We start from the raw sequence: 27,285 nt of genomic DNA, 5'->3' as shown, positions 1-27,285 counted from the left end.
AGTCTATAGAAAACCCACACATTTGCTTTTCTTATCAGCCCAAGTGCTAATCATATGTGGTGCCTGGAGGAGAGGGTTGGAGCTACCCTGCCCTATTCTCCTCTTACACTTTAAGGACAGGCTTTCTGTGAGCATTATTTGTTGGGCTGCATTCCCTCATCTTTTCTACCTGACTGTATTTCCATTTTAAGTCCAGAGGCCTTTCTTTTCAGCATTTGATATTTTCTTGAGTTTTCAGTAAGAAAAAAATACACCAGGTACCAGGTGATAGTAGCTATGATCCTAGCTACTTCAGGAGGCTGAGATCTGAGGATTTCCTAGATCTTATCCAGCAAAAAAGCTGCAAGTAGATCTGTGGCTCAAGTAGAAAAGTGTCATCATTGAATGGAAAAAGCTAAGCAAGATCCTGAGTTCAAGTTCTGGTACTAGTACAAAAAGAAAAAAGAAAAGAAAGAGAGAGGGGGAGATGGGAAAAGAAAAACTTAAGAGGAAAAGGGGGGAAGTGGGAAGAGATGTAGAGGAGAAACTCAGATGTGGTGATATGCATCTATAATCTCTTGAGATAGGAGGATCATAAGCTTGAGATCAGCCTGAGCTACATAGCATGACCCATCTTAAAAAGAAAAAAATAAGTATGAGTCTAAGAGACTCAGTCTCAGGGGAAATGTTGAGAACTGCGTTTTCTTCATAGCAGTCATTTTTATAACACAACTGAAAGCAGCATTACACCTTTCCCACACACACACCCCCCACCTCAAGGAGGATTTAGTTCTCAAAGTTATTGGGCAAATTAGTCCCTGGGTGGCCACCTGCCTTATAGCAATGCATCAAATGAGGTAAGGAAGGCACTGGCACACAACAAGCACTCAGTAAATGGTTGCCTACCCCTCCTACTTGCTTCCTCTACAGCCCCAGCAACAGTCCTGTCTGTCTGGGCTGACAATGCCTGGGGTTGGGGGTATTCTTTCTTTGATACAACAAACATCTATATAGAAAACTTTCCCCTCCCCCCAAAATGAAAAGTTTCTTCCCTGTTACTCACTGCATGTTTCACACTTTGTATTAGATTATTTTCTGTTGCTATAACAAAATGTCCAAGGCTAGGAGCTTTTTTTAAAAAAAGGTGGAGGAGGGGGATGCGGTTACTTAGCTTACAGTTATGAAGCCAGTCAGTTGGAGAGGTCAGGATTGCTCTTGTTCTCACAATTCACACTTCAGGGGAAAATACTGGGGTCCTGTGAGAACAATTAATCACTTCAGAGGACATTTCTGCCTCTTTCTTTCTTTTTTTTTGTTTTGTGTTTGCTTTTGTTTTTGTTTTCCAGTCATAGGGCCTGAACTCTGGGTCTGGGCGCTGCCCCTCAGCTCTTCAGCTCAAGGCTAGCGCTCTACCACTTGAGCCACAGCACCACTTCCAGCTTTTTCTGCTTATGTGCTGAGGAATCGAACCCAGGGCCTCATGCATGCAAGGCAAGCACTCTACCACTGAGCCACCTTCCCAGCCCCATTTCTGCCTCTTTCCTATACTACCATACTAGAAACCAAGACTCCAGTGCAGGAAGCGTTGGGACACACACTCAAGCCATATCCAAACCATATGAAGTGCATTAGCTCATAAATCCACAGAGCGTGTCAGGACCACGAGCCACAATGCCTCCCCATCTAAGGCTAACTCACCCTATGGGTGAGTGACAGCAGAGTGGCTGCAGCATGGCACTCCTCCTTCTCCACATGCTTTGGAGTTCCAAGTATACCCCCTGTTTGAAAACCTGGAACAAGCCCTGACACTTCTGACACACCAGTGGAGACAGGACCTGTCCCACACTTGTCTACATAGGACTTACTTGAGTAGGGCCAGGACAGAGCACAGTGTCTTGGGTTACATACTTCTTTTTGGGGGGGGGGGTGGGTCGGGGTCGGGGTCCGGTCGTGGGGCCTGAACTCTGGGCCTGGGCACTGTCCCTCAGCTCTTCAGCTCAAGGCTAGCGCTCTACCACTTGAGCCACAGCACCACTTCCAGCTTTTTTCTTTTTGCCTATGTGGTGCTGAGGAATCAAACCCAGGGCCTCAGGCATGCAAGGCAAGCACTCTACCACTGAGCCACCTTCCCAGCCCCTTAAATACTTCTTTTTAAGATGCTTGTGATTGTATTGGAGGACATAATGAGCTCATGTGCATGTTTATGTGCAGTGTGTATACTAGTGTGATACTCGCCCAGTACTAGATTTTAAACATGGGATATATGTTACAAGATGTTATATATTGGTAGATTCAAAAAATTTGCTGCTTGTGTGTATGTGTGCGTATGTTACTACAATTCAAACTCAGGGCCTTATACCTGCTAGGAAGGTATTCTAAGGGTTGGAGGTATGGCTCAGTTGGTAGAGCACTAGCCAATGAGCAAAAGAGGCAAGTCCCTAGTTCGAATCCCAGTCTCAGACCTAAACAAAAAAAGAAAGAAAAGGAAAGCATTCTATACTGAGTTACACCCCCCAGCCCAATACACTACTTTATAATTAAGAAATAAGCATTTGAAAAAGTTTCAAAAGTGAATATAATTAATACGCAATGTTTTGTTTGGGCCTTTTCTCAAAGGAACTATCTGGGGGTTTTCGTTTTGTTTTTAGTTTTTGTGCTGGTACTGGAGCTTAAACTGAGGGCCTTGACACTCGCTTAGCTGTTTTAACCAAGGCTAGTGCTCTCCCACTTGAGCCACACCTCCACCATGGCTTTCTGCTGATTAATTGGAGATAAGAGTTTCTTGGATTTATCTGCCTGGGCTGGTTTCAAACCTCAATCCACAGATCTCAGCCTCCTGAGTAGCTAGGATTACAGGTGTGAACCGCTGGTATACAACATCTCTTTTTGCTTCTCCTACCCTAACTCCATTTCTTCCCTTCTCTTCCTGCCTGCCCTCCGATTCCTCTCTCTTTCCACCTTGGGTCTCCCTACCCCTTTTGCCACCACACCCCTTTATTTTTTTGCATCCCTTATTTTTGGTACCTGTTTATAAAGCACTCCCCAAGCCATTTAGTATGAGAGGCTAAGTCCACATCAGTAGAGGGGAAAGGACTATGACAGGTTCATTTGGAGAAATGTATCCCAAGAGACAGATCCAGGGTTTTTGACTGTGTTTGAACTGATCTGGTAGTACTGAGAGTTGAACTCGGGGCTTCACCATGTTCCTAGCCCTTTTGCTTTTGAGTTTGTTTTTAAGATAGGTTCTCGCATTTTGTGCCCACCCCAGCCTTGGTGACTGTAGTCAGTCAGAGCCATTGAAGCATTAGCAGTTGCTGCAGCCAGAAGCCCAGGGCTGAGGCAGAATTTGAACCCAGGTCTCCACGATTTCTAAGTACCTGCTTTTAACCAGTACCCATAGTCTTGCCCACTTCATTTCTGATCCTGTTTGCGTTTTTAGCCTCTCCTTTTCTCACAGGAATTCTGGGATTTCTAAAAGTCAGTGCTGCTGTAAACTGCCACAACAGAAAATGTTCTGCCCTTCCTCAGAAAGCAAGAGCTCCAAGAATAAGTGGGAAAGACTCGTTTCCCCCAATGCCCAAGACGCAAGCACAAATGGACTGCGGAGTGGTGATGGGACCATTTCTTCCCTACCTGCCATTGTGAGGGAGCCGCTGAGGCTCTTGACAGTTGGCCATGGGGGTGGAATGCCTTCTGGGTAGGACAGCAGGTCCATCAGGGCCGTAGGCATGATATTGCTCCTGAATGGTCTGAAAGCCAGAAGAGGAAGTCCCTGATAGACTGGGTACCCCTGCCTCAGCCCTCAAGCATCAAGGCTGTGAACACCCCACTCAGGGATGGAGACCCAGTTTGGGTCTCTCTTCTCTCACCTTCTCTGGACTTTCCAATAGGACTCTGCTTCACTCCCATGGATCCTGTTGCTAAATATAAGGAATTCCTCTTAGCTCCACACCAAGACCTACTTACTCCCTGGTCAATGTCTGCCACTCCAGACTTCCTCAGATCCAGTTGAATCTCACTATACACACCCTGCTAGAAACAAGTAGCTTCACTTCTAGTATATCAGGAATATCTTTCTGCATCACTAGCCATTCTGCCTCTGCATTCTTTTACTGTTTGTAGGCTCCTTTTAACGTTTCTTCTGGTACCATGTTTGAAGATAGATTTTTGTAAATGATGTCTTTTTATAATGGTTACTATCACTTTACGAAAATGAAACTTACTTGGTTGAATTTATTTTTATTTATTTTTCTTGTCTTTTTTTTTCTGTCAATCGTGGGGCTTGAACTCTGGGCCTGGGCACTGTCCCTGGGCTCTTCAGCTCAAGTTGAGTGCTCTACTACTTGAGCCACAGCACCACTTCCAGTTTTCTGGTGGATAATTGGAGATAAGAGTCTCATGGACTTCCCTGAAATCCTCAGATCTCAGCCTCCTGAGTAGCTAGGATTAAAAATACTTTGGCATCATTGCACTGAATTTGGGGAACACTGGTTTACTAACCATGAAAAAGTCAGAAGGCACCTGATGGAAGGGGTATGGTCCTACACGTGATATTAGGAAGCAAATGAGAGCTCTACAGGATGAGCCCTTAGTTGGAGACAGGAAGTCAGGGGCCCCACCTGTCTTGAGAATGGCAGGTAAGGGCCATGGGAACGTATGTGCCAGCTGGGCCCAGAGCTGACCTCTGCATCTTTTCTCTCCCCAGCAGACCCTCCTGTGGCAGCAGCAGTGGTATCACATTTTAACGACTGCCCAGATTCCCACACTCACTTCTGCCTCCATGGGACCTGCAGGTTTTTGGTGCAGGAGGACAAGCCAGCATGTGTGTAAGTGTCCCCTAATCTCCTGGAGTCGTGGGGCTGTCAAGCATCCTGTTAAAAAGACCATGTCCCTCCATAAGGCTTGCCACAAGCTCCTGAGATCACTGGAGCTGAACAAGTCGGAGGATCAGAGCAGCGGGCCTAGAAACATCTGCTTCAAAACCCTAACATACAGAATTCAAATCTCTGGAAGTGAGTCCTGGCGATTATCATATCAGCCAGATAAGGAAAGAAAAGCATCAGAGAAGAGCAGGAGTCAGAATCTGACTACCGGGCACGCAGATAGAGCAGATCATGTGACAAGGCCCAGCTATTACAGGTCTGCTGACCACAGCACAGAGATGGGAGGAGACAAGATTGGAGGCCAGTGCCTGCTGGAAGTGCATCTCTAACATCCAGGCAGTGGGAACCACATAAGGTTGGAAGATGTTTAAAGACAATATGTCCATAGTTGAAAGAATACTCTCCCTCTCTCTCTCCCTTTCTCTCTCCCTTTCTTTCTCTCTCTCTCTCTCTCGCTCTCTCTCTCTCTTATGTGTGTGTGTGTGTGTGTGTGTGTGTGTGTGTGTGTGTGGTGTGTGTGTGTAAGGAAGACCTATACTCAACCTAGCCATTACCGACACTTGCAGCAAGATAATTTTCAGTGAATGTCTCATGCATTGAATGTTGCTAGCCATCTGCTACCCACTAGCAGCAGCAGGACCACTCTCCTCAGTTGTGACAATCAAAGTGCCTCCTGACATTGCCAAGGATCCCTTAGGGGACAAAAATCACTTACTAGTTAAGCAACAGTGGTCCACATGAATTGTCATTTTTATAGATCAGAAATGGTCGTGAGTTAGACATTTCATGAGCTCTAACCATATGGTATTGTAGAGCTGTCAATAATAGGAAATGTTGATGCCAGCATCTCCTGAACTATTGCTTCATGCCAGGCTCTGTTTCAAGCACGATCCGTGTGTTGACTCCTGAGTAGGCATAGAAAGTCTTAGCCCAGGTCACACAGCAGAGCTTAGACTCTGGCTCTTGAAGTTGAGTTCTTAGGTATGATGCTTAAGGTATTAGATGTACTGGGCCTGGGAGGAGGAATGCAAATAAGTCTGCTGCCATCACAGCTGAGCTATGTGTGCCTGGACATGGCCTTTGGGAGCCTCTGAGCCCCACCTGGAGAAGAAAGGCATACTGACCAACTTCCTCTGGGTAATGTCTCCCCACCCCATAAACACAAAGCATAATGACGTTGATTATAGTAGACACTGTCATCACTCATGATTATCATTCTTATTAAAATGAACAACAGGGGCCCCTGGGGGACCAATGGGGTTGTTTTTATTAGTACCAAGGCCATTGTGGAAAAACACTAGCCCCAAAGGGAGTTTGACCTCTTGGCCCAAATGTCTTGAAGCCTCCTGGCTAATAGGTAGATGACACTCTCTCTGTCAGCAGTGCCCAGGCTAGGCTATGCACTGGCAACTTAGAATAAGCCATTGTCACATTCGGATCAAAAGTGGGTCAGCACTTGGTGCTAGTGACTCATATCCGTAATTCTAACTACTTGGGAGGCTGAGATCTGAGGATCGCAGTTTGAAGCCAACCCAGGCAGGAAGCCTGTGATACTCATCTCTAACCACCAAAAGGTATGGCTTAAGTGGTAGAGTTCTAGCCTTGAGTGAAAAAGCCAAGCCCCAGTGCCAAGTGGGTCAGAAACTCCATGCTTCCAACTAGATCAAGGGCTGGCACAAACTTTCAGAGAGCTGGCACTCTGAACCATCAGATGAGCCAAACTAAGGCTCCACTAGGTTCTAGAGCTTTCAAGAACTGAGGGTGTGTGACTTTTCTCCTCTTCTTTCATTGGCCTCCTAAATCCTGTTCTTAGCTCAGGGAAGATAATTATCTACTACTCCCACACTCTCCTCCCTTCTCTTCTCTCTCCTTTCTTCTCCCTTCTCCCCTTCCTCTCCCCTCCCTTCTTTGTGTGTATGCCAGTCCTAGGATTTAAACATAAGGCTTAGGTGCTATTCCCAAGCATTTATGCTCAAGGCTAGCACTCGACCACTTGAGTCACACCTCCACTTCCAGCTTTTTGGTGGTTAGAGATAAGGGTATCACAGGCTTTCCTGCCTGGGCTGGCTTCAAACTGTGGTCCTCAGATCTCAGCCTCCTGAGTAGCTAGGATTACAGGCATGTACCTAGCTTATAAATATTTCTTGTAGTGATATTAAATTCTCTGCAAAAGCTATAGCTCATGCCATACTTAGTACCCAGCATTCCACATTCAACTTCCCCAAGATGCCTTAGAACTTCCCTGCATAGTAGAGATTTTTGCCTTACTATAAAAGTGAGAAACTGAGGCTTACTCAGTGCCTTAGAACTAGTTGATAGCAGAGGTGGGATCCAGTCCGATTGGTCCAGCCTTCAACCCCATATCATCAGCTTACAAAATTCACTTCAAATCACTAAGCCCCTGTTTCCAAGCAAGATATATCCCTGCAGATAAACCTTCCTCTAGAAAGGTTAGGGTGACTCTTGCTCAGGATTCTGACTGCAGACTCTTTGCAAGTCCTTCCTATAGGCCATATGCACAGAATAAGACAACTGACACGCCCTGGCAATTAGAAAACGCTGACCACATGGGGGAGGCATGGCTGTGCCTGAGTCTTTACCTCATTTGTCCCCTGGATCTTGGTGGCCCAGGGACAGATGTGTCACAGTAGGTGATGCTCCACATTGTTCTTTAGTGGCTCTAATTAGCTATCAGCATGGCAGACATCAGGTTTCAGGCTTCCCTGCAGTTGCCCAACTACTCTTCAATAAGCACAAGAGTAACAATGCAGGGCCTGGCCTCTCACATGGGGCCACTGGCCTGGGACTCAAGTGCACCCGCCCATCACCCCAGATAAGAGTCCATCCTCTCTGAATCTGACTCCTAGCTTCCCCCTGCATTGCCTGACACAAACGCTGGTCTCTATCACTGCTGCCAGCAATGGCATGTTGATGCAAGCTGGCTGGGCCCCCTACATTCACATGCATGACCCTGAAGGCTGCATGGCCAGCCCCTAACAAGGTCATCTGAAGATCACTCTTGCTCTGAAAGTGCAGGTTGGTAGGAGGCAAGTGTAGAATGCCATCCCCCTGTGCAGTGTTCTCAGGGCATATAGCCCAGCAAGCCAAGCCCCTAGCAATGGTGAGTGGCTTCGTTAACCTCCCTTCCTCACCTGCAGGCTCAGAGGCTCCATAAGACAGGACCACACCTTATACCTTTTTGTATTGACAGCAACTAGAAGAATGTTCTAACTAATTCCCAACAGACTAGAAACTCTGGGTCTGTGCAGAGAACGCCAGAACATTCTGTCCCTGCTCTTAAGAACCACCCCAAACTGACACAGACAACATTCTGGTCAATAAAACTGACATAACCTTGAGGCAAGGTCCCATCTGTCACAGCTTTATACAGAAGCCACAGTGGGTCAAGACCGTAGTCTCAAAAGAGGATGCTCTTTCTAAAATAATGGCATTCTTAGACTTTGTCTTCCATACCAATAGTCTTTTAAGTTTCCAGAAAACTTAACCTATAAAATCAGAAAATGGACAACAAAATCACTAGTCAGAAATGGTCAAAGCTGTGAAAATCATCCTCAAACACGTATGGTTGATGTGAGCATTTATGACCATCTTGGATAATCTCGCTAGGACCTAGCGTATCAGCAGAGCTCAGGAAAGGCCAGCTTGGAGTCCACTCTTGTCTTCAGGAAGATTCCTCAGGCTGCTGGCTGCAAAGCCTGCAAACAAAGGGAGAGGGTTGCAAGAAGCCACCCACATGACTCTGTCAGGGGTTCCAGTGTTGTCATCGAAGGACATATTAGAAGTTTCTCACCTGTCCTAAAGGTTTCCAGTGTTGGAATTCCCTGACAGCTTTCTCACAGTGAAGTAGGACAACAAATTACAGTCAGCCAAGGAAAACCTTCCCAGTGGTCCCTACCACAGACCATCCCAGTGTAATATAAACTATCAAAACACACCAAGAGACGGTCTCATGTGGTAATCCTCCTGCCTACCCCTGCCTCACCGTTGGGATTGCAGATCAAGCCACCATGCCCATCTTGTTTGTTGAGAGGAGGTTTTGCTACCTTTTGGCATCAAACCAATGTTCCTCCCATTTCTACCTTCCAAGTTCCTGGAGTTATAGGTGTGAGCAGCTGGGCCCAGCTTGAAAAAATATCTTTACATGCATCATCTTTATGTTAATATATGACAATGTAGGATACTGTGAACTAGGTAAAGTAGGGACTTAGAGAAATCCCTCAAGTTCTGGGTAGAGGAGAAAAATGGTATTTCATGGGCAATTTAGTTCTTTGTGTTAACATAGAGGGACTACAACCACAGCATTTGCTCCTGAGTACCAAAAACAATACTGGGCACCAGTAGCTCACATCTGTAATCCTACTTAGGAGAGTGAGATTCAGAGGATAAAAGTTCTAGGCCAGCCAGGAAAAGTTTGGAATCCTCTCCTCATCCATCTCAACAGAAAAGGCTAGCCATGATGGTATGTGCCTTAGAATGCAGGTATTGTGGAAGGTATAAATAGGAGGGCTGCAGGCCAGGTTGGTCCTGGCAAAAAAGGAAGATCTTATCTCAAAAAACTCACTGGAGATATGGCTCAAATAGTAAGTAGAAGTCCTGCTTAGCAAATGTGAAGTCCAGAATTCAAACTCCAGCATCACACACACACACACACACACACACACACACATGTGTGCCCATGCACGCATGCACACACGCAAATATGCACACACAGTCTAAGGATGGAGAGGAATCAGATTCCACACCAAGAGGATACCAGACATTGAGTGGGCAGGTGCACAGCAGCCCCTGGCACATTCCACAGGTGTATCCTAGGTGCCTAGGTTGTGTATTCTGCTAGGTCTGGTGTGTGCATTTAACACTGTGCTGGGAGCATGAGGGAGAAAGGACTTGGACTGGCTGGAACCTAGATAGTTAGGGGTTAGGACCATGCAGGAAATGGGTATTACACACAGAGGAATCTCACCTCATAGGGCTCCTCTGGAAGGTAGAGGCATCTGGCTACAAGGTAAAAACTTAAGGATAGGCTGGAGGAACCCTTTGCAGTTTTGTTTAGACATGGACAGCTTAGATGATGCCTGAGACAGTTGCAGATCACCTCCCAGCCTCCACTATGGTCCCCTGGAGCTCTCCTCCTCCCCTCAGTGGGAAAGGGCCAGTGCCAACCTGGGAAGCTATTTCTCTGCTTCTGCTTCTACTTCACAGGAAAAAAAAAAAAAAAGAAACAGCTGGACAGTGGTGGCTCATACCTGTAATTCTAGCTAATGAGGAAACTTAGATATGAGGATCCCAGTTTGAAGCCAGTCCAGGCAGGAAAGTCTACCAAACTCTTATCTCCAATAAATTCCTCAGAAAAAGCTGGAAGTATCACTGTAGCTCAAGTGATAGAGCACTAACCTTAAGCAAAAAAGCTCAGGGATAGCCCCCAGACCCTGAGCTTAAGTCCCAGGACCCCCACCAAAATAATAATAATAATAATAAACATAAACAAAAAGCTTTCCCATCCCATTGCTTGGAACTATGAGAGTCAGTGTTTTTCAGACGTAAGAGATCCCAATCCCAGTTTACAAGAGAAGTCTTCCAGGGCTGGGAAGGTGGCTCCGTGGTAGAGCGCTTGCCTTGCATGCATGAGGCCCTGGGTTCGATTCCTCAGCACCACATAAGCAAAAAGAAAAAAGCCAGAAGTGGTGCTGTGGCTCAAGTGGTAGAGTGCTAGCCTTGAGCTGAAGAGCTGAGGGACAGCGCCCAGGCCCAGAGTTCAGGCCCCACAACTGGACCCAAAAAAAAAAAAAAAAAAAACAAGAGAAGTCTTCCCATCGGAGCCTCCACTACCAGGGCCTGGTCTCTCCTCCCCAGGCTGTAGAGACACTGATGAGCATTTTCCACCCCCATGCCCTCCTCAGCTTCCTGATTTACCAAAGACTACAAGCATTTCACGCTGCACTCAAAACTCTCAAATACTTTACCCTTCCAAGCGTAGAGGCTAACCTAAAAAGCAGGTCTGATTGAGACACTTCTGCCCCAGTCTCCCTAGCAAACAGGTGAATCAGCCTAGAGAATGTGAGAGCCAGACTCAGGCAGCAGACCTGGCTATAAACTCAAGTCTCCAGAAGGACTTGATTTTTTTCATGCAAGGATGAATTGAGAAAACATGTTAAGAATAAAATAAGCTTTAGCAAAAGTAGGTATGATGGCATATGCCTGTGACCCAGTACTTGGGAAGCTCAGAAAAGGGGAACATGAGTTCGAGACTGCCCTGGTCCTTGACAATAGCCCAGCTTCTGACAGAGGAGAAAAAATCAGGAGGTTGAGGATCACAATTCAAAGCCAGCCTAGGCAGAAAAGTTCATGAGATTCTTTTCTTTAACCAACAAAAACCCAGAAGTAAAACTATAGCTTAAGTGGTAAGAGCACCAGCCTTCTGAGAAAAAGCTATGGAAAAACACCCTGGCCCTGAGTTCAAGTCCTAGTACAGGCACTAAATAAAGGACCAGTACCTGAATTTAAACATTTCCTTTGTCTACTCTTATATCCCAGGATACTCCTCCATCAGCAACTTTTCAGCATCCCTGCTTACCATAAATCTTAAACCTATATAATACCTTTCTCTACACTCTCAAAATGCTGGAAATTTTAACACGGGGAAAAACTCAGACTCTCAGAAAACAGACCACATCTATCCCATGATACCTGGAGCCTGGTAGCTGAGGTGGCCAGCTTAAGGGGAATCTCACATATAAAGGTCCTGGCACTGGCCTGGCACCATGGCAGGTACCCAGGCTCAGTAATCCTCTTTCAGAGTTCCTTGTTCTCCAAGGCCTTTTAATCTACAAGTGAAAGTTACAGAGTAGCTAATCATAACGGAGTCATTTAAAAAAATAACAAGAAAAGAAAATAGCTAGCATTGTTATCTCTGAAAGGAGAAACAATTAAACCTAGAGTGTGATATGGGACTGCCCCTCCCAGAAGTCCTTTATGGGACTTCTGAGGTCAAATGTTTTCAAATGGCAATAAAAAAGGGATCCGTGCATATTCTAAGTAGCCTCTATTGAGGAAAATCATGGAGCAGGGGAGGGGGAGCGTTGGCATTGATAAAACAAATGTGCTAGTGCCATTCATGACTTCCCATGCCTCTCCTTTCCTTATTGGAGGTCAGCCAGTATTGCTAGATGCACAGACACCAGGGTCCAAGGAGCCTAGTGACCACCAGTCCTGCCCATGTCCTGCTGAATGTTCCCTGAACACTGGGCCATCCAGGAAATCCTGGCAAGGCTAATTAAACTTGATGGAGAAGACAGAAAGGCTAAGTCATGTGATGTCTTCAATTAGACAAGTATGTTTTCTTTCTCTCATCAGAAATTCTGAAAACACACATTTAATTTTAAAAAATAGTAACCTAGATTTTTTCTTCTCAATTGCCAAGATGACTTTCTTGACCTAAACACATTAGCTGTGTTATCTCCCAAGATTTGGCACAGTAAATTGGGGAAAGGAGACCCTGGAGAAGTGGACTGACATTCCTTTCTTCTCCAGCTGCCATTCTGGGTACGTCGGTGCACGCTGTGAGCACGCGGACCTCTTGGCCGTGGTGGCCGCCAGTCAGAAGAAACAAGCCATCACCGCCTTGGTGGTGGTCTCCATTGTGGCCCTGGCTGTCCTCATCATCACATGTGTGCTGATACAGTGAGTATCTGCTGCCCCCAGCCCTACCAGGGACATCTACAGCATGAGCTCGTGACAGGGCCTTGTCAGCCCAGTACACGGCTGTCAGGTCTCACTCTAAGCTAAATGTGGTAGCCAGGCCATGCGAAGGCCTAGGCCATCCCCAGCCAGACCCAGCTGTGTTCCTGTGCACTGCTGGAAGCCAGTGTCAAACCAAAGATTCACTTCCCCCTCTGCTGTTGTTCTTGGAACCTTGGAAACAGTGAGTTAAACAGATAGATGCTCTGAAGAGCTAGAAACCATTCTTTGGGACAGAAACAAAACCCAAAGTCACCTCAAAGGCCACTATTGCTATTACTGCAGACGGGCGACCATTACTTTTCCCAGCCGTTTCCCCCTTCATCACTTGGCCTCTCCTTGTCCTTCAAAATCCTGTATCCTCCAGGAAGCTTTTACTGAGCCCCATACCCAGTTCATTTGCTTGGCCTCATCTACCCATCAGGCAGCTCTGTAGAGTCAGTGACTTGGCAACACGGAGCTCTTGTCCCAAAACCTGGCCCAAGGCCAGATTTACCCCCTCACCCCCGACTCTCCCTTCCCTGGAACTAGCTGAAGTCTAAGTCACAGAGTGAGCTCTTTATACCTAATTGGATGCACAGGGAATTCATAGGTCAGTTAAAGGCTGCTGGGCTGTGGACTGGCTCATGGTGAGACAGGAAATAGACGGGCCATTGTGTCAAGGCTGGAGTAAACAGCTCCGTGTCAATGCAGAAGCCAGACTTGTGCCCTCCACAATTACCTAGATTTCACATAGACAAATAAGAGACTCTGTCCTGTTGGTTTGCTGCTGTTGAGACATCTGAAGCACATGCCTCTGGATCTGACAATAAGTGAGATCATATCTTAGAAACCCAGCTCCTGCCACTAGCCACAGGCTGCTCATACCCTTCTCCTAGACCAAACCAGCTCTGGTAAAGGTTGAAAGCCTTTCCTTCCTCCCTAAGCAACATCCATTCTGCCTGTAAGGGTCCTAGGAACACATGTCTACAATAGCATAGACAAACAGGGCAGAAGCAAGCCTCAAGTGGTCAGGAGCCACTAATAGGACACTGGTCTCATTTCCCATGGTCAGCTTAGCTGTGTGTTGTCACCATAGACCTGTTCCTATGACCAAAAGGGTACCAGCTCCTCAGGAACAAGACTTAGGACCCATATGGACCTTCTTGGAGGGACTTAAACACTAATTTTGCTAGCTTCTCTAGAGACAGGAACAATCTAGACACCGAAAGAGCATCTTTTATTCCCAAGGAGGCTGCCAGAACCACCCCTCCTCTGTACCTTCCCTGCACGTCCCTCCCAGAGTCTAAGCTCCACTCCACTAAAAGCCACACTCAAACCCTCAACCACCCTGGCTGCCTGGATATTAGGGCCCTGCTGAGTTATAGAATCCTGGTTGGGACCAGCTCACCCCATGCTATAGGAGTCTAGAGGCCTTGATCCCACGACCTAGGGTACTGCCAGCTGGAAGTAAGCATGGAAGTCCTCTCTAGGTACCTGGCTATAAGCTAGAGCTACTGACAGGGCTAGAATCTAGACCTATCCATCTTTCTGCTATGGTGTTGAGCAGGTTCTAACCCTGATGCTGTAGCTCAGGAGGGTCCAGAGCCCCAGCCAACTTCTCCGACCTAACATTTTCCACCTGCATCAGGAACAGGTTAGGCAAGAAGGTCAAGTCCATTCTCTGAGATTATATGAAACCAACTTTATATTCCAAGGCAGAGCCAGATTGCAGAAAGCTGGGGTGGGGATCTTGAAATGCCACCAGCACCAAGAGAAAGGCGCAGATGCTCATTTGTCAGTTTGTCATATGTCAGTTTTTAAATTTCTCCCAGCCCCAGTGCATGGATATATAGAATATACATATTGTGTTGTGTTTGTGTGTATTACAATAATGTTAGAGTACTTGGAATGAAATCCTTTCTTATATCCCATGGCCTTTAGGTAAGTGATATCTTGGTGCTTTCTTCCCAACTCTTTTAAGGCTCCTTGGTTGGTTGGTTTTTGGGTTTTGTTTTTTTTTTCTTGCTAACTCTGAATGGTCCTCATTGCTGCCCACAAAGGAAATCAAGAGCCCCTTAAACCCATAGCTTTACAACATGGTTAGATTTTGTAAAACTAGACTATTCATGCTCAAAGAAGTAGTCAAAGCTGTTGATATCATTTTCTCAGTCTTTTATGGGCAACTCGATCAAGCCACCCAGATTTTCTCTTTTGCCACTGGCCAGGCCTGAAAAATGACTCTTCCTGCAACCTTGTGGCCCTAAGACAGATGTGTCTACTGGTCCTAGGCCTGATGGCTGTTCTGGGACCCCTACCTTACTGGTGGAACTTCTAAACCCATTTTATTGAGCTAGCAGCTGGGTGGGAGCCAGTCCCCTCTACCAGCTCAAGAAGCTACAATCATTAATGGTACTGGTTCTTTGGGAGCAGCCAGCTGGTGTCTCTGTTATTGGCCAGCATCTGTCCCAGTGGGCCACCACCATGGGCGCTGAGCTCCCCCACTGTACCTGGACCCCTAAAGGAAGATTGATGGGGATCCCAGAGTTGCTAGGCCAGGCTCTCCTGAGATCATTTCCTGTCTCTACAGCTGCTGCCAGGTCCGAAAACACTGTGATTGGTGCCGTGCCCTCATCTGCCGGCATGAAAAACCCAGTGCCCTCCTGAAGGGAAGGACTGCTTGCTGCCATTCAGAGACAGGTAAAGGGCTGCTTTGAGAAAGGAACTCTCTGGTTGGAGAAAGTGACTCCAAGCTGGCACCCATGCCAGGAGGCTGAAAAGGAGTATGACCCAGGAGTGATATGAGGAATCAGAGTCCCCTGAAGGCCTGCTTGGGTTCTACCATGAGTTAGTGGGAATGTGAGAGTGAGAGCCAGGGCCTTTGAAGACCCCACTCGCTTCTCTTTTTACTATCATGAGAAAACACCCATGGTAAGTCAGGCACTTATGGCTCATGCCTGAAATCGTAGCTACTCAGGAGGCTAAGATCTGTGGATCACAGTTCAAAGCCAGCCCACCCAGACAGGAAAGCCCGTAAGACTCTTGTCTCCAGAAAACCAGAAGTGATGCTGTGGCTCAAAGTGGTAGAGTGCTAACCTTGAGCAAAATTGCTCAGGAATAGCACCCAGGCTCTGAGTTCAAGCTCCACAAACAACCAGAAAAGAACAAAAGAAAAGGAAACACTAAGGAAAGGAAACACTAAAGGTGCTAAGGAAGGTATCTTTTTTTCTTATACCACCAATAAAAAATTGCTTAGGCCAGGTGCCAGTGCTTACAATCTATAATCCTACCTACTCAGAAAGCTAAGATCTGAGGATCCTGGTTCAAAGTTATCCCACGCAGATAAATCCTAGAAACTCTTATTTCCAGTTGAAAGTGGAGGTGTAACTCAAGAGGTAGAGCAAGAGCCTTGAGTGAAACCTTAAATTAAAACCTACCTACTGGCACACGTGCATGAGCACACATGCACACGTGCACACGCACGCGTGTGTGCGCACGCACACACACACACACAGTTTAAGTCTCTTAAGAAAATGTGTAGTCATTTGTAGCATTTTTCTGAACTTCCAGTGCAGTTATTTGCGAATGTCCCTTCTCTTCCCACATTTGAGAAGTTTGGGGCAGGAGAGGGTCTGGTCCATTCAGAGATGGCCTCCAAGACTGAGGCTCCTGTCCCTGATATGTGTGCCCACCTTTGGGCCTGCAGGGCCTAGAACTGATGTGATTCACCCCCAGACTATACACTCTCCTGCACACCTCCAAAAGAAACAGAGCAGACAGATGTCCAGGCTGAGCTGGACTCAGAAGCTGAGGGCTATGTCCATACCGCCTCATTATGCAGCCACAGAGAAGACGCTCAGGACTTACACACTGAAAAGAAGTGTGTCTATATTCATTTTGGGAGAAGCCATGCCAGGCTCTGAACCAGCTTGTGAGCTACCCTGGCTATAGCTAGGTTGAACTGAAGCCTCACAGCTTCAGTTGGGCTGCATCCACCCTCACCCCACCTCATCCCCCACTGCTACAACTCATTTCCCTCTTGACCTGGCTGGCTTTCATTAGCACGAAAGCACCATTTCAGAAGTTATTAAAGGTAACTGAAGTTGAACCAAAGGACCTGGGATTCGGGCTTAGCTTCCCAAGAGAAGGTGGTGACATTGGTTGATGCCATGTCTAAGCTTGTTTTCCCAGTATGGCTGAGGGCTAGCCCACAGTGCTAAACCTATTTTTCCTTCCTGCCAGTAGTCTGAGGAACTCTGAGGAGGAACTTGGCCTGAAGCAGTCCGCTGAAAGACAAAAAAAAGGCCTTCTTCAGGACAGCAACACTGGGGACACCTGAGACATGCCAGCAGACCTCTCCTCCTCACCTACAATCACCTGCACAGCCTTTTGTGTACTGTAGGCCTTCGAGACTGTGTTGAAAACGCTGTCCATTTGGGACTCTAAAGAAGAAATCAGTGGTCCAAACTTAAAGACTGGTCATCCAAGAACTGCAAAGGGTGCCCTTCCTGTTTACCTGCGTCAGGTATGCACATCTGTAAGCAGCTGAGTGCAGATGTGCCAAGTTGCCTCCTGTCCATCATAGCTTCTGGGCTGTATTTCTTCCCAATGGGCCACCTCCCGGCAAGAGAATCCTGCTGAACCCTGGAGGTGCTATTGTTGCCACTGCCTTCTCTGATCTGCTAAGTGGCATAGTAAAGTAGAAAAGGAAACATCCTATTGTTATATGAAGATAACAGTGTCAGTGGAGCCATGTTCTCTGGTCATGAGACCCCCAACCAGCTGGCTGTCTTCTATGGATACACGAACATCTTCCCAGATATCACCACCCTCCAAGATAATGTCTTATTTATTATGGAAAATGATTTTGTTTTTCATCTCTTAAGCCCATGCCAAAAGGATAAACTCCATCAAACATCGGTATTAATGATATATGTGGCTGGCTGAAAAGTGAGAATGGCCTTTGAGACAATCCAAGGCTTGGGAAAACCTCCTGGGAACTATGGAGATGGAACCTAAGGATATGATATGATCACAGAGATTGGGGATCAGAGGCCATGCCATCTAAGACACAAAGCAGGTCAATCTCCAGATATGTTCTGGTAGAAAGGCCAGGAAGCCCAGTGGCAGAGATTGTCCCTTCTGTTGGGAGAGAGGACAGGGCCGCCTGTGTGTAAACACAGGGTAAATATAATCCATCTTCCATTGCTTAGTGATTAAACAGATTCACATCCTCATGCACCCAGCTAGGGCAGTGAGCTGTGGGCATTTCAGACTGAATCCATGAAAGGAGACCAGTCCTGTATTTTCCATGTGGTTGCTTGGTTGGTTTGTTGCTTTATTTTTTAAAGGAGAAATTTAACTTTCCTATTTATTTTCAAGCATTAAGAGAACTATTCCAGTGTCCCCACCCCACCCACCTTTGCCATTCAGGATGCTGACATTTTTAATGAAAATGCTTCTAAGCCTCTCGTTTTTCCCCTTGGAAGAAGGCAAAATTGCTCTCCTGAGCATCAGAGTGTTTGACCCATGGAGTCTGTCTGTATAAAGTGGTGGAGCCCTTCAGATATTCATTAAAACTTAGAATAACAGTGAAATAATATATAAACTCTTATGAGGAAGCTATCCACAAATATTTGACAAATGAAAGATTTCTACTTACTGTAGCTCTTCAGTGTACCTAATTTACCTCTGAAAGCTGGTTTGAAGTTTCTATCAGAAAATATTATCTTTCCTCCAATTCTTCCCAGTTCTATTCCTATGAACTATCATGTGATTTGCCTTTTTTTTCCAGTTCAGGCAATATTCTGTCTGACCCATGTCTTCTCTTTGGCACTCATTACTATACCTGAAGCACTAAGTTCAGAAATTGAATTTGTTCAGAATTAGCCCCGACATATATATTTAACATAGCACCATGTATTTTGGCTTCAGGGGTGGGGTTTGTTGTTTGGGGGACAGGATCTCACTATGGCTAGCTCAGGCTAGCATTGAACTTGCTTTCCTCCTATCTCAGCCCCCAAGTATTGAGATTACAGGTATGTAATATATTTTAAAATGCCCAGCAGGGTTTTTAAATTATCCAAAAATGGATTTAACTTTGTATTCCTTGGGCAAATCCTGCCATGAAAGATTTATAGATCAAGACTTGACTTGTAGACAACTGTTCAGAGACCAGTCAGCTAACTTTGGTTTTAGATTCCAATTCACACTCAGTCTTCTCATCAAACCCTGCTGAGTATGAGGTCTTGGCTTAGAAAGATCACTGACAGTGGAGGAGCATCATGTGTTTTTAACTTCAGTTTACACTGGGAGTTTAAGACGATCTTTTCAAGTCTGTTGGAGATCCATTGCTTTTAAAGAGTGTATACTGATATGCAAATGCTTTGTGGGGCTTTCTTCACCTAGCAAATGAAAGGATCTATGTCCCATGTAAAGGCTGTACCAGTGATTGGCATCCAAGAGACTCTGCAGAGGAGCCCACAGGGATGGATCCTCCTTTCCTGGGAGGATCTCAGGTTGAGTGTCTCAGTACTCTGCTTTCAATCACAGCTGCCAGTGCCCCTCTTTATGCCAGTACATTCAGGTGGTGATTAGGCTCAAATATGGACCTCCCAAGTGCCTCCCAAATCAGTACTTGGTACACCAGAAGGTCTGAAAAGGGCCAGAGGCTGAGGTTGGGTTGAGATAACCTGGTTGAACCATGGTCCACATTGCAGTATATGATAATCTGACTTCTTTGGTGGTTTCTCTTTTAGAGATCAAATCCACCGTTCATGGCAGTGGTAGTTCTTTGGGTAGATTAAAAAAAATTATCTTTCCAAGTTAAATGTACATCTCCTAGCTAAAAACTGGTGGCTTATGCCCGCAATCTATGTTATTCAGGAAGCTGAGATATGAGGATTACAATTTGAAGCTGGCCCAGGCAGCAAAGTCTATGCGACTCATCTCCAATTAACCATTCAAAAAAAATGGAGCTTTGGGGCTGGGAAGGTGGCTCAGTGGTAGAGCGTTTGCCTTGCATGCCTGAGGCCCTGGGTTCGATTCCTCAGTACCACATAAGGAAAAAGCCGGAAGTGGCTCAAGTGGTAGAGTGCTAGCCTTGAGCTGAAGAGCTGAGGGACAGCGCCCAGGCCCAGAGTTCAGGCCCCACGACTGGACCCAAAAAAAAAAATGGAGCTGTGACCTAAGTGATAGAGCACTAGCCTTGAACAAAAAAGGCTCAGAGACAGTGCCCTAGGAATGGCACGCCCCAAATAGGGTATCTCCTAGGCCATCTCTGCAGAATTCCTGTGTCCCTGCCCTTCAGAAAGTCAAATGTTTCTTAAAAGTTGTTATAATTAGAGAAAACCATTCCAGAGAACTAAGCTGAGAAGCAGCAGCCACACACTGAACAGTGAGCTCAGAAACCATGAAAATCCCCCATTGGGGGTGTGGGTGGGGAATGAATTATATAAAAGGCCTCCAAAGTTTTAGGGAGCCTGGATTTAGCCAGTGCTCTTCATGTTGTGACTTTAAGCATAGGGATAGCAAACATTTCTACATAGCAAGACATAATCCAGCCAGCCCTAGCCTGGAAGAGGCGACCCCCACCTGGAAGCATATGGAACCAAGCAAGGAGTGAGATTAACAAGTGTCCCAGCAGCAGCCAGCACTCTGGTCCCCGGACCCCACTGTTTGAGAAAGGAGGAACTGATGCTCACCACCCACAGGGCACGTTGTTTTCTACAGGTGTAGAAAACTGCCTGATGTCTCCAAGCAACTTTCCCAAGCATGCGGGCCACTGGATGCTTTTCCAGGCAGTTTGACAAGGATGTACCAATGACACTTGAATGCTGCTCAGGAGAAGAAAACCCCTTTGCAGGTTCTGGGCTTTCATCTCTCCCAAGTCAAGGAGAGGGAAATGGTTCAAAAGCCCAGAACCAAAGGAAGTTCAACAAACAGCACATGTTTAGGGTTGTATTAGGGGTTTGTTTGTTTGTGGTTTTGTTTTGTTTTTTAAATAGGATCTCACTGGCCTCAAACTCTCCATCCTCTCGTGTCAGCCTCACATATAACTGGGGTTACAGGCCTGAGCCACCATGCCTGACTGTTTTTAGTGTTTCTCACATTAAGACCTATTCTCTCTAGCCATTGATATTACCAAGTTTTCTGGAAGACCCAGTGGTGTGTGGTGAAAAACAGCTCTTCTTCCTAGTGTAATAACTTACTGAAATGTTCAAGTTTTCATTATCTTTATTGTAACAACCCTGTTTTTTTTAAGAACTTATTACTCTGACTTCTGTATATGTTGCACTGAAAAGGTTAATATTTAATGTTTTAATTTATTTTGTGTGGTAAGTTAATTTTGATTTCTGTAATGTGTCCATGTGATTAGTGGCTCTTTTCCTTAATATCTGAATTTTACTTAAAGAGTAGAGCAATATTAGATATAGTTGTGTTTTTCAGGAATATACATTGTTGTTCAGTTGTGTACTGTACCTTGTTTGGAAGGATGAAGGAATGAACTCTTTTTTCCTAAATCAAGACTAGAGTTTTTCTTTCATGGACTTAGGATATTATTAGAAAAAATGAAAATTTTTCTCTGTAAATGTGAGTAAGGAAAAAAATTGATACGCTTTTGCAAAAATGTGGAAATCCAAAAATTAACCATCATTGACTCCTGTCTGCTTAATCAAGTTCTTCTTAATTTATATCATTGATTGTGTGTCCAACAATACTGACTAATATGGAGAAAGTAGACAACACACAATCCCTTTCCCACAGGAATTGAGATCTGAGTGGGAAGGCAGGCGACTTGTAAAAATAAAATCATTCTGGGTTATTCTTGACAAAATTCAAAAAAATCATGCAATTTTAAAGTAGAAAGTTTGTGTTAATGGAGTTAATAAGGTTGGCTATGATACATGCTTGAACTGGAGACCCACCATGCCGTAGGTTTCCATATAGGGATAGATTTTTGCATGGGGCTATGACTTTAGGAAAAGCTCTGTTGAGCCTTTGCAAAGAAAGCAAACTTCACTTCCTCATGGATAAAAATGAAAGTTTATTTCTGAAGCTGCATTTATTTGGATCAGTCTAGCAGAAAGATAGACATGCCTGGCCATAACCCATCAACCTCCACCCACTACCAGGATCTCCCTGTAAGGAATTGTTCTGCACTGTCAGCCTAATATCTGAGCTCATATGATAAGTCCTCCACACTTCCCACCTGGTCTTGCTGAGTTGCATGCAACAGATGAGCAGCTTATGGCAAGGAAGCTAAGGGGGAGATCACAGCTCAATGGCATGAACCTTCCCTAAGGAGGTTCATGTTCTGTAGAAAGTGATGAGCACATAGACCCCATTGTACAGGACCCAGAAGGCTTAGATCAGCCTAACTTGCTAAAGGAAACCCAACAATTCTTTGTCCCTAGTCCCATAGTCTGTCTTTGTTCATCCCAACAGAAGGAGTTAGGCACAGTGGCTCACACATGCAATTCTACTCAAGAGGAATTGATCAGGAGGATCACAGATCAAAGCCAGCCTGGGCAAAAAATACAGAAAACCCCATTCAGTGATTAAAGAGCTGGACATGGTAGCATGCACCTATCATCCCAGTTATGCAAGAACAATAAATAGGATTGAAATCCAGTCTTGACTGAGAAAAAAAGCAGGATATTATGCAAAAAATAACTAAAATACAAAGGACTGGGGACATGGTGGTTGAATGCCTGCCCAGCAAGTGTAAGGCCCTGGGTCCAAACCCCAGCACTACCAGAAAGAAAGAGAAAAGCCTGCTACTCTTGCTGGTCTTTCTCCTCAAGATTCTATTCACTCTTTAAGAACATCTGTAGGGCCTTGTTTCTAACCTGTGTGACTCTACTACTTCCCCTGTTTGTTTCCAGTCCTGCTGAGACTGCGTGCCTTCCAGAACCTAGATCCAGGGGCTGCCCCTGGTATACTGGACTATCTATAATAGGAACTATTCCAGGAAAAAGTACCTATAAATTTCAAGTATCTTCAAACTCTGAACGTGAGAGACAACCAAATCTTTCCTTACTTGTACAGGTGACATGCAGAAGACAACTTGAAACCCATGTTCTAGAATGTTCGGATCCACCTCTTAGGATCCAATTAGCCCAAGCTTTGTTTCCAATTTCCTTGGTCTATACTGTCAGAGCAGGCTGCCAGACCTCCTCTCTAGCTCAGAGCTCCTTTCTTTAACAGCTACATGGAATCTCTGCGCCAGCACTGACCTTGTCTCCTGAAACTTTCTGCATTGGCTTTCTGCAGGACATGCTACCTGCAGCAGGCCCTGAGGTCTCTGCTGCAGATGCTTGCCTCCAGAAACACAGAGTAATCACACCCAGACAGAAGCTAGGCATCATAAAGCCTGATCCACTAGGGTAGTAGCTCTTGTCCAGATAAGTGAGGAATTTGAATACACGGAGGTGGAGCTTGGCAATCAATCTCTCCAGATAATTCTAATTCACTCTCTCCTGCCCTCTGGAATGCACCAAGCCTCAGGGAGCAGGTGGTATAGGAAAAGGGGTATGTCTGGAGCTCAGAGTGTCTAGTACCCACTCTGGACATCCCACCCTGCTTCAGCTTTAATTATATTCCTTAATGTCTAGCAGAAGTTAGCCCCTGGGGAGATATAGAGGCTTGGTCTTCCTTTTAAGTGGGTTCATCTGAGGTACAGAAGTGAGAAAACTCACAGGATTCTGTAAGGAAAGCCACGTGGCTGGTGTTGGAGGATGTGCAGAAGTAGACCCATAGCAAACAAACATGGGAAGTAAAAATAAAAAATAAACTGAAAGGGAAATGGAGAGGGAACATCTTTGCAATGGCATTGGCTCCAAGGGAAGCTTCAAGGATGGTGTACAGCTGCAAAGATGCTTTGGAACCAGACAGGGTCTGCTGTTACAAAGTCATCTATCTGAGCCCTGCCAAGGAGCCCCTAAAAGGGAGAGGAAATGTAAAGCCGGACTTGAGAAATGCTCCACTAGCCTGAGGCTGGGCCATCAGCTGCCGGTCTGCCTTGCACATTGTAAGGAGGGATTCTGGGATTATGACATCACAGAAAGATGGAATCATAGAAACCCTAATTGTACTTCTCATCTGCAGTAAGACCCCTCAGCCCTTGAACACATACTCACCAGCCAGGGTGCAGGGCTTCTGGTGTTTGTAGGAAAGGAGACCTGGAGGCCAAAGCCTGGGTGTGGAGGCAACCCTGCTTTGTCAGCTATGCTAAGGCATTGCTATCCTTTCAGAGCCTCCAATGCTGGCGGGGGGCGGGGGGAGGGGGGGGAGATCCTTAGGATGCCACTAAGTGAACAAGGATTTGCATTATTAGTTTTCTGAAAGTAAAAGAAAAGACTAACTATAGAAATCCTATTTTTTTTTTAATTTCTCAGGAACTGGTATTTATTATCAAAGTCATATTCGATGTCAAGATGCCACAACTACAAAAACAAGTGCACACATTGCAATCTCAATGCAAACAGTCAAATGGAACCCCAGTCATTTAAAAAGTCATTCAAATTGCCCCCAAAAGCAACTGAATTTTCAAAACATCTTTATACACCCAGCCAAAAACATTAAAATGGTTAACAAGTAAACAAATTCGGGTATTGATGTTTAAAAAAGGCAACAGCTTAAGCATTTCTATCCATTCGAACATCTATCTTCTGGCCCCTCAAGTTCATGCCGTTCATCCTCCGGCAGGCTCTTTCAGCTACCTCTGGTGACTCAAACTTAACCACGCCGCACCCTGTAGACTTCCCATTTTTCATCTTGATGCTGGCATATAGCACGTGGCCACATTCACTGAATTTGTCCTTTAGCAACTTCCAAGTAAAATCAAATGGGAGATTTCTTACAAATACCTGGCAGGCCTCTCTGGCCACCCTGGGAACATAGCCTCTGGCTCCACCAAAGGATCCTGCAAAGCTTCCTCCAAAGTGTCCACACTCCATCCCAATGGCATTGCCACCACCACCCATGGGCAGGCCCGTGTGCTCAATGCCAGCACCTAAATCTGATCCCATGGCAGGGCCCATCCGCTGGAGACTGTTGGCGCCCATGCGCTCAAGGCCCATGCACTCCAGGTTCTTGGCACCCATGCGCTCCAGGCCAGTGGCCATGGGATCCATCACGGGGCCCATGTGCTCCAGGCCAGCCCCCATGCCCACGGGCACCCTGCGCTCCATGCTCAGGCCCATGTAGTCGATGGCAGGACCCATGCACTCCACACCGGAGCCCATGGGCTCAATGATCTGGCCCGCATGGTCAATGGGTGCAGCCATGTGCTCCAGGCCAAAGCCCATGCCAGCACCCATGTGCTCCATGGTCTGGCCCATATGCTCAAACCTGGAGGCTGTGTGGTCGAGACTCAGGGGGCCCATGTGCTCAATGCCAGAGCCCATGCGCTCGACCGAGCCCACGCTGTTCATGACTAGGCCCATGCGCCTCATCTCAGAGCCAATTCGATCCATGCCGTGACCCAGGCCAGCACCCATGCACTCCATGCCAGTCCCCATAATGTAGTCAATGCCAGGGCCCATCCTCTCAATCCTAGGGATGTTGCCACCTCCTCTACCCCCTCCCTGCTTTGCAATAATCTCTCCTCTCTTCAGTGTATTAGTTAGGATTTCATTTATCCGGCCCATGTTCATCCCAGATCCAAATCGTCCCATGTTTTCCATATCACCACCAAAGGGATCCTCCATGCCTCCCATTTTATTTATTCCAAATCCTATGCCTTCCATTCCCATTCCTGCAGGACCTATGTTTCCCATGCCAATGCCTTTGCTTAGGTGATTGGCATCAATAGGCTGCCCTCCTGGCCCCAAATCCATGCTAATACCACCAAGTCCATAGGGAAGTTGCTGGGGATGTTCAGGAAGGAAGAAGTCTTTGTTTGGTAAAGCCCTCTCCATTTTGACGTGCATTGGTCTATCAAATAGCAGCCGGCCATTAAGCTTAGCTACCGCTTGCCGAGCTTCCAGGGGCTGCTTGAAAGTCACAATGCCTTTCCCAAGACTTTTCCCGTCTTTATCCTTCAGAATGTCTGCTCGGAGCACCACACCAACCTTACTAAACACCTTCTTCAGTTTCTTCCAGCGAATTCTATGATCCAGATTTGCTACCAACACTGTGCTTGCAAGACTTCCAGTCTTTTGCATTGCTCTGTTGGCATGTTCACCGTCAGGATCTTCCTTGACTTCCAGTGGTGTTCCACTCAGGCGATGCTTATTTAGCACTTCGACAGCTTTTTTCATGCTCTCTTCCATCTTGAATTCAACAATCGCACATCCGCTTGACTTGCCTTCAGCGTCCATTAAGAGTTCCACGTATGTGACCTCACCAACTTTTTTTTTAACCAAGTCTTTAAGTGACTGCCATCTCACATCCAAAGGCATGTTGGTAACGAAAGCACTGTATCTTTTTCTTGGGTTGGCACAGGGCTCAGAGGGGCTGCCTCCTCCTTGTATGTTTTTCTCCTCCCTCTTCTCATTCTGAGTCAATTGTTCTCCTTCAACCTTTGGACCCAGAGCCCCATGGTCACTTAGCATGCAGGCCGCGCTGCTTTCTTCTTCCATTTTGGGCTCCGTCACCATCACCTCCGCTGCTGCTTCAACCCCTGATGCCATTTCCTCTGTGTCTGGGCTTTGTTGAAATTCTATTATTTTAAGAAAGCACAAAAGTTTTTAAATCTTGGGAAAGATACAGATATCCAGATCCAAGAAATATAAAAAGATTCCTAATACATTTGATCAAAATATATTCTCTGCTGAGTGTGGGGCCAGCTTGCAGTGGCGCTCTATGCCAATAGGGACCAAAGGACAGTGTTCCAAACCAGGCCTGCCCCTAATGCTGAGTGAGGGGCTGACCTCCAGCAAACAGGACACAGAGTAAACAGTGCTCTGAATCTGAGTCCAGCCCCCAAGCTCAGTGCTGAGTAAGGAGCCAGTCTCTGGTGGAGCTCCAAACCAAAAGGGACAGGGACTAAAAGGTTCTAATCTCAGAGATCTATCCCCAAACCTAAGCTTCTACAGTTAAGAGAATCACAGGCTTCCAGCCTCAAGCTCTGCATCATACATAGAAAGGCAGAGGCTGAAGACCTCTCCTGGTCACAGAAGGCAACCAAAGGCCTGCTCCCACTGGGATCTGCACAAGAAAGATAGAGCCTGAAGGTCTGCTTTTCATGCAGTGGATGTCTAGCCCTCCCCAGCCTTAAACAAGTAGGAGAGTCTAATAAACATATCAAGACTGGAGGGATAGAAAAGGTGAAAAAAGGTGCCCTACTATAGATTATATTTCACCTATTCTAGATTGGGATAAAGTACCAAAGATGACATATGCCCCATACTAGTAGAGACGCATTCCCATCAAAGCATCATTGGCCTAGTCAACTGAGAATACAGAAAACAAACCAGTAGGAAGATGTCAGGCACCTGAAAGTCAATACCAAAAGGGCCTTCAAATGGATAAAGCTAAGAATACAAGAAATATGAGAAATCAAAGAAATATAAAACTAGAAAACAGCAATCATACAATAGAACAGAAAGACGATGATCTAGAGGAAACTTCACACATAAGACTAAAAGAACTACTGATAAAGATGATTGATGATAACAGAAAACCTATACAAGACATTCTGTGAATGTAATGAGACTGACCAAAGAATAATTGAGTAATT

The 27,285-nt window shown here is 45.9% G+C and overlaps 2 protein-coding genes across 2 annotated transcripts in view; one reads left to right on the top strand and one right to left on the bottom strand.

Annotated features, from left to right (window-relative positions):
* The window catches only part of Tgfa (transforming growth factor alpha), a 98,519-nt gene extending 80,961 nt beyond the window's left edge, over positions 1–17,558 (top strand). The window contains exons 3-6 of the mRNA XM_042699745.1: positions 4,688–4,805; positions 12,414–12,563; positions 15,190–15,299; positions 16,842–17,558. Of these exons, the coding sequence (XP_042555679.1) occupies positions 4,688–4,805; positions 12,414–12,563; positions 15,190–15,299; positions 16,842–16,849 (386 nt within the window). The 3' untranslated portion in view covers positions 16,850–17,558. The remainder of the gene's footprint in view (positions 1–4,687; positions 4,806–12,413; positions 12,564–15,189; positions 15,300–16,841) is intronic.
* Positions 17,559–24,238: 6,680 nt separating this feature from the next.
* On the bottom strand, positions 24,239–26,236 carry LOC122125178 (heterogeneous nuclear ribonucleoprotein M-like). The gene has a single exon (XM_042699746.1). It carries the CDS (start codon positions 26,234–26,236, stop codon positions 24,239–24,241), a length of 1,998 nt encoding a protein of 665 aa, XP_042555680.1.
* Between the last annotated feature and the right edge of the window lie 1,049 nt (positions 26,237–27,285).

This window comes from Dipodomys spectabilis, unplaced genomic scaffold (assembly GCF_019054845.1).
Source record: "Dipodomys spectabilis isolate Male_0828 unplaced genomic scaffold, ASM1905484v1 ptg000262l, whole genome shotgun sequence".
NCBI classification, from domain to species: Eukaryota; Metazoa; Chordata; class Mammalia; order Rodentia; family Heteromyidae; genus Dipodomys; species Dipodomys spectabilis.
The sequence above is the reverse complement of the archived record's forward strand: the minus strand, read 5'-3'. Positions and strand labels throughout refer to the sequence as shown.

What these genes read in the sequence shown, in the direction of transcription:
- LOC122125178 (XM_042699746.1), bottom strand. Translation starts at nt 26,236, where the DNA reads ATGGCATCAGGGGTTGAAGCAGCAGCGGAGGTGATGGTGACGGAGCCC.